General features: G+C 40.5%; 1 protein-coding gene across 4 annotated transcripts; it reads left to right on the top strand.

Annotated features, from left to right (window-relative positions):
- The first annotated feature begins 16 nt into the window (after positions 1 to 16).
- Positions 17 to 2,816, top strand: LOC122398723 (cyclin-dependent kinase 8). 4 transcript variants are annotated; one of them, XM_043398850.1, is made up of 11 exons: positions 17 to 300; positions 895 to 997; positions 1,067 to 1,177; positions 1,251 to 1,391; positions 1,465 to 1,654; positions 1,732 to 1,846; positions 1,936 to 2,034; positions 2,114 to 2,186; positions 2,259 to 2,356; positions 2,441 to 2,546; positions 2,609 to 2,816. In XM_043398850.1, the coding sequence occupies exons 1-11, from the start codon at positions 170 to 172 to the stop codon at positions 2,804 to 2,806; spliced, it is 1,365 nt and encodes a 454-aa protein (XP_043254785.1). In that variant the 5' UTR covers positions 17 to 169; the 3' UTR covers positions 2,807 to 2,816. The 4 variants fall into 4 exon arrangements, with proteins under 4 accessions (XP_043254785.1, XP_043254788.1, XP_043254786.1 ...); XM_043398853.1 differs by having other exon boundaries at positions 2,319 to 2,356; XM_043398851.1 differs by having other exon boundaries at positions 1,465 to 1,627.
- Positions 2,817 to 6,775: the final 3,959 nt, after the last annotated feature.

The following is a 6,775-nucleotide window of genomic DNA, read 5'->3' on the forward strand; positions in this document are numbered from 1 at the left end:
ACCACTGATCGAAATTACTGCCATCTATGAGCGTACACGGACGTAACAAAGAGCGCGGTAGGAGGAGTATAGTATGCATATGCACGAAAGGTGATCACTTTGTCTGTACTTACGAATGCAAGTTAAAGATGTTTGTTTATAGTTGATAATTGTCCCGATAACATTAAACATGATGGATTATGAATTTAAAATGAAAACTCAGAAAGATCGGACGAAGGTCGAAGATCTTTTCGAATTCGAAGGATGTAAAGTTGGAAGAGGGACGTATGGGCACGTTTATAAAGCTCGTAGGAAGGAAGGGTTAGTGTTTCTAACCTACATGGGATTGCATAGCATTTTAGTTTTTAGTATTTCTCTTCCATTAGAAGGCGTTTTATGAATTTTCTTTTATCGATGGAAAATTTTAGATTCCAACGTTTTACCGAAATGTTTCCGTAGATTTAGACTTTCCTCGTATTATTGCTACTCTCTTTGTAATTATATCGGTTGAATATGAAATATAGTAGCGTGTACGGGATGTTTCAGAATCATACATAAATACTTAAGGAGTCGAATCTAGTCATTAACCGTTCAAGTGGCAGGAATAATTTCGAAAACCGTATTGAATAATGCCACGCGACTCTATAGCGCTTTCTCTATTTCTCCTGTTTGCTTTGCGGACCAAAAAGAATCCATAAATTCAAAGGCTGGAAGAAAACAATACATTGTTAAGAAACATTCTTGTCCAGCCTGTATAGAAACATGGAGTTATCGGTGGGATATTTATGCAGCTGTATTTCTTTTGAGACAAGTAGCTAGCGGATCGCATATTTACATGATTTCTGAAACAACCTGTCTATCGAGTAATGTAATTTACAGAAAGGATTAATTGTTTTTGTTTGAAAATGTTAACAGAGTGCCGGATAGCGAATTAAAATCTAGGCCAGACACAAAGGATTTTGGTCTGAAACAAATCGAAGGCACAGGCCTTTCGATGTCTGCATGTCGTGAAATTGCAGTAAGTATTCACCCTTGTATTTGTAATGTAGGAATTACGCAAGTATCTTAATATGTTCTTTTTTTACAGTTACTTAGGGAACTAAAACACGTAAATGTGATTACTTTAATTAGAGTTTTCTTGTCGCATAATGACCGCAAAGTATGGTTACTATTTGATTTTGCAGAACACGACTTGTGGGTATGTTTACATTTCTCAAACACAGGTTAAGTCTTATGGGAAAAAATTAATAATACTATGTTTTGATATACAGCACATAATAAAATTTCATAGAGCAGCAAAAGCTAATAAAAAACCTGTTATGGTACCAAAGGGTATGGTAAAGTCTTTGTTATATCAAATTCTCGATGGTATTCATTATTTACATTCCAACTGGGTGCTCCATAGGGATTTGGTAATTATTATCGCGTACAGGTATTATACGTATTAATCGTCCACGTTTAACGGAAATATTTATCGTACACCAGAAACCAGCAAACATTTTAGTAATGGGAGAAGGAAATGAAAGGGGTCGTGTAAAAATTGCAGATATGGGTTTTGCTAGACTGTTTAATGCCCCCTTGAAACCTCTCGCTGATTTGGATCCGGTTGTAGTAACTTTTTGGTACAGAGCGCCGGAATTACTTTTAGGTGCTAGGCATTACACAAAAGCTATAGGTATAAAAACCATAGTTAAACGATAGAGTTACACCACCCTGGGTATCGTGGTCTTCAGTTCCGTGTTTATCTTTCAGATATTTGGGCTATTGGTTGTATATTCGCGGAACTGTTAACGTCCGAACCAATATTTCATTGTAGACAGGAAGATATTAAAACTAGCAATCCATATCATCACGATCAATTGGATAGGTACAAACGTTACGGCTGTAATGATTTTTATGTTTTTATATAAAAGTTAAACGGAAGATAATTAAAGGTCGGAATTAATTAATGTTCAGGATATTCAATGTGATGGGGTTTCCGTTAGAAAAGGATTGGGAAGATATTAAGAAAATGCCAGAACATCCTACTTTATTGAAAGATTTTAAAAGATCAAAGTAAGTGTCTGTTTGGAAGTAATGGTTCGAAAAATGTTTAATACTGATATTAATGCGGATAGTGTATGTTCCATCACAGTTACGCGAATTGTTCTCTAACGAAGTACATGGATCGGCATAAAATTAAACCCGACAGCAAGGCATTTAATTTGGTACGATTGAACGAAATACTGTATTTACTTTGACCGTTTCTTTGGGCAATTACATTAATTCGGCTATTTTAGCTTCAAAAACTATTAATGATGGATCCTAATAAACGAATAACGTCGGAACATTCTATGCAGGACGCCTATTTTCAAGAGGAACCACTGCCAACGCAAGAGTACGTTTTCGTCTAATGCGTAGTCTTCTTATACATATATTCTTCTATTACTCGTTTATTTATTTAACGGATATTCTATCGTAGCATATTTGCCGGATGTCCTATTCCCTATCCTAAGAGAGAATTCTTAACGGATGACGATACAGAGGAAAAGACTGAAAACAAAGCGCGACAAAATCAGCAACAAACAGTAAGTATATTCGTTAACGTGTGTCGACGATTCTCCCTTACGGATATGTCGTGATGTTTCAGCAACAAAACCAACAACAGCAAGGAAACGGTGACCATAATCACGGACAAAATGCGAAACGAGTAAGACTTAACGGCCCCCACGGAGCTCCAGAATTTCATCAGCACCAGAGCCACGCGATGACCCACCAACAACCGCCCGGAATGGTTTACTCTACTGCCCAGCCAACGCAACCGTCGAATTTTCATCAGCGTTTCTAAACGATTCTACCAAGGAAAGGACTTGTCGATCGACTAATTCAATTACTAGTTTACTAATTTAAATAATTTCTGTATCCGATTAACGAGGAGGTCATTGATTCCTGTATATTCCATTACAGTATAATAGTACAACTTTATTTATATATAAAATGTTCATTTATTTTGAATTATCTTTACCTTGACCGTTCTCATTGCGCCAGGGAAACACGACCGGGGGTACCTTCGTGCAATAATTAACGAACTTGGCCGGACTACTTTTGGATCTATGTTCGAAAGGCATCCACAATTATTTAAAAAACATACTTTTAGTAACTTTGAGAAATAGGATGAAAATGAATATCGTATCGAAGAAAGGAGCAAAGAAAGAGCGAAGAGATGCTGTCTGTGGTCGCAAGGGAAGGATAAAGAACGATAGAAGTGGCGATTTAACGGTGGGGAAGTACGCATGCGCTGTAAATCATTCCGTAGCATCGCGGCAGTCCGTCGCGCGCTCATGAAACGCAGTTTCCGCGAATCGGTGCTCGACGAAAAAAGTGTGTGCGCGCCGCGTGCTATCGGGATGCCAATCAAGCCACGGATCATCCACTCGGCGGTCAACCTGTTGATCGGATGAGAACAAAAGGTGAGGATGTATCTCGTCGATCGAACGATCTTTCTATCGTTTCACCGTCCACCGTTTTTTAAACATTTATTTCCAAGTTAAACTCGCCTGCCAAACACCTGTTGAACTTGGCGGCATTTCTCAACGGGGAACGTAATTTTCAAAGAAAATCGCACGCTTGGTTTCTCTCGAACCTAATTAGCGTCCTACCCTCGTTATTCCCCTGTCAACTCGACAATCAGAACAGCGCAAATATTATTTCCATTATAGGATTTCTAATTGTATTCTTCGCAACAACGAAGATCGATAGATGAAAGAATTATAATCGAGTACCAAGAAAAGTCTTGAATCGGTATTTATATTTTACGGATTAGACATCATTTTGACATCCACGTTAACAACGTCACGATAGTCGATGCGCGTATATTACGAATTTCAAGTCACGATCCGTAATCGCAGCGCGACCGACAAAGAAATAATATTTCAGGTATTACATAATTAGGATCCGAGCGGCCGGTATTTTCTTTTCAGAACACTTTCATTTTCGCTTCTACGGCTGGCGATTCGATCCGTACTCGGAAATAGGAGAAACGATCCAAGTCAACGGGATATGTATACTATACAATATGTATATCGATCGATATCGACGAAGAGAAGAAAAGAAAAGAAAAAAAAAAAAAAAAGAGTCGCGATTTCGAGTCCCGCGAACGCGTATGCATCGTACAGTCGGAGACATCGATGAGCGTCATAGACGCAGAAGTAAAAGTAAAGGGGACGATCCTGACCACTATAGGTACCTCGCGACCAGTCGGGGCCATGACCACGTTGCGACAAGGTAACCACAGTTGCCTCGTATCGGTGTAGAATGATTCAAAATCCCAGTTCGGATTATTTGCAACGTCAATTAAAATGGAAGTACATATACAATACAGGTGTGCCTAGTGCGATGCGAGGGACACGCATACTCCTCGCGAAACGATTTTCGATGTATTTGCCTCCCGAAACAACGTTCGACACGCACGCGATGCAACTCGAAGGGATATTCTACTGCAAAACGCGAACCCGTAGTCCCTTGATAATTTCACCACAGGTTACGAACCATTGTATCTTTCAGTGCTTTCTTCATAATAAATAAATAAATAAAATAAATGCGCTAATTTTTTTACACACAAATGAAAACTCCATACAGGATCGAACGGAACGTGTTAATTATCGATATGCTTGATAGAACGTTTCGTCGATTACGAAGAAAATTTCTGTACAAATGTTTTCGGTTCGAGCAAGGACGATCGGTACTTATTACAACTTTCACGCGAAGACGAACGCGACGAAACTATGAACGTCGCGTTAAAATTAGGATAAAAATGTTCGACGGTGTCTCGATGACAACGAAACCAAGCAGAACGACGGTTACGAGAGATCGAACACGGCGGAACGAATAAAAATCTCTGGCACGCTTCGGTAGATCGTACACGATGGTCGGGTGCATCGGCTGCATCGGCTGCATCGGCTGCATCGGCTGCATCGGCTGCTCCCCGTTCCGCGAATCGACTTTTGCCTCGATTACTTTTCTCGTTACTTTGACGCCTCGATACTCAACGGGGTCTCATCCATCGATGTATCGTTGTGTATTCATTTTTCAAACAAATAAAGTCCCAAGCAAAAGGAAGAGAAATACAGGGTGTTCAGAATTTCAATGGAAGATTCTAAGGGCGAAAATAAGACAAAAATCAAAAATAGCAATTTGTTGATCGAGGCTTCGTTAAAAAGTTATTAACGTTCAAAGTTTCGTCTGTAGAACGGCAATCTGCGAACAGCTGCGTACTTACGCGTGATAGTGGTTCTCACTCATAATACTGTAAGACTGTCGCTACGTCACTAAGTAGAGTTTCTCATGCCGAATGAAAACCACTATCACGCGCGCACGCAGCTGTTCGCAGGTTGCCTATCTGCAGGCGGAAAACAGATTCACAGCAAATTGGTATTCTTGATTTTTGTCTTATTTTCGCCCTTACAATCTCCTATTAAAATTTTTCTCAGGGTTAGCCGAACAGCCTGCTGCATATTATGAACGTAAAATACGAGAAAAACTAATTTTGAATCAAGCAACGAGTCGTTGCCTCTTTAGATCGCACGAAGAAAATACATACAAGTCTTAGGATATTAGAAATAGGACGGACTATAAAAAAAATGTCTCGTATCGCAAAGAGTTAACGAATATTTAGATAGGAGTTTTTTTTTTATTTTCGCCCGTTGCTCGTCGCAAGCGACGAACGATCTCGAGTGCTCTTCTCGGCGTGTAACGTCCGAGAAACGACATTGGCGACGGCCGAAACTTCTTTTGTCAGTAGTGAAAGACGTGGGAAGAGAGGAGAGGAGAGGAGAGGAGAGGAGAGGAGAGGAGAGGAGAGGAGAGGAGAGGAGAGGAGAGGAGAGGAGAGGAGAGGAGAGCAGATAGTCGGTGTACACATACAGCGAGGCTCGCGTTCACGAACGAAACAGAACGAGAACAAGAACGAGAGACAGAGAAGAGAGGCGAGGTCAACAAGGTACCCGATATGGTATCCCACGTCCGCCGTGAGCGCTATTTCATACATGTATACGTATGCCTAAATACACACGATACACACGCGAATTCGTGCATACGTCCACAATCGTCTCTGCGCTTGCCTACTATTAATAATCGTCGCGACCAAACTATTAAATGCAATCTTGAGAGCGATGTTGTCGTGGAAATTTAAACGTCGCGCCGCGTCGCCTCTCCGTCCGGTTTTCCTATTTGCGATTCGCGCGCGCTACGAGCGAATCGCGCTGGAAATTTCGGGCGCCGTCCCCTCGACTTTCGCGTCGAACGTAATCTTTACCGTCTAGAAATCATCCCACGCGATAATCGATCACCGATCGAGCACCGTTTCGTTACGACGGGTTATTATTATTACAACGAATAAAGAAATCGCTCGACGAACAGAATATTTCGACCAAAGGCTGCTTTGAAACCCAAGCATGGGAATTTTGGAGTACGATGATACGGGGTAGAATAGAAAGATGGTGCAAATCAAATTGACAAGTTACAGAGATTTAAACATAAGGGAGGTATACATATAAGACATAGACGCGAACAAAATATATAGCTGCACAAGATTAACTCTGTGCTGCAAAAAGGATTAGCGAGCAAATATTAAAAATCGATGCTCGCCTCGAAAGTCATTGCATTATACAAATTATACAAAAATGTGTCGAATTCTCGGAACGAGTACATTTTCGTTAGGTAATAGGAAGAGGTTGAAAGCTGTAGAAACGACCCGGTCGAAACATTTTCGCAAGCTTGACGATACAGAAACGAAAATACGACTTGTACGAAAGTATAA

The sequence above is a fragment of the Colletes gigas genome, unplaced genomic scaffold, assembly GCF_013123115.1.
Source record: "Colletes gigas isolate AHSC1104 unplaced genomic scaffold, ASM1312311v1 Colletes_gigas_Sc00012, whole genome shotgun sequence".
Lineage (NCBI taxonomy): Eukaryota > Metazoa > Arthropoda > Insecta > Hymenoptera > Colletidae > Colletes > Colletes gigas.

Coding starts and splice junctions, on each gene's coding strand:
- LOC122398723 (XM_043398850.1), top strand. CDS start 170: ATGATGGATTATGAATTTAAAATGAAAACTCAGAAAGATCGGACGAAG. Junction 1,392..1,464: donor GGGTGCTCCATAGGGATTTG/GTAATTATTATC, acceptor ATCGTACACCAG/AAACCAGCAAACATTTTAGT. Junction 2,035..2,113: donor AAAGATTTTAAAAGATCAAA/GTAAGTGTCTGT, acceptor GTTCCATCACAG/TTACGCGAATTGTTCTCTAA.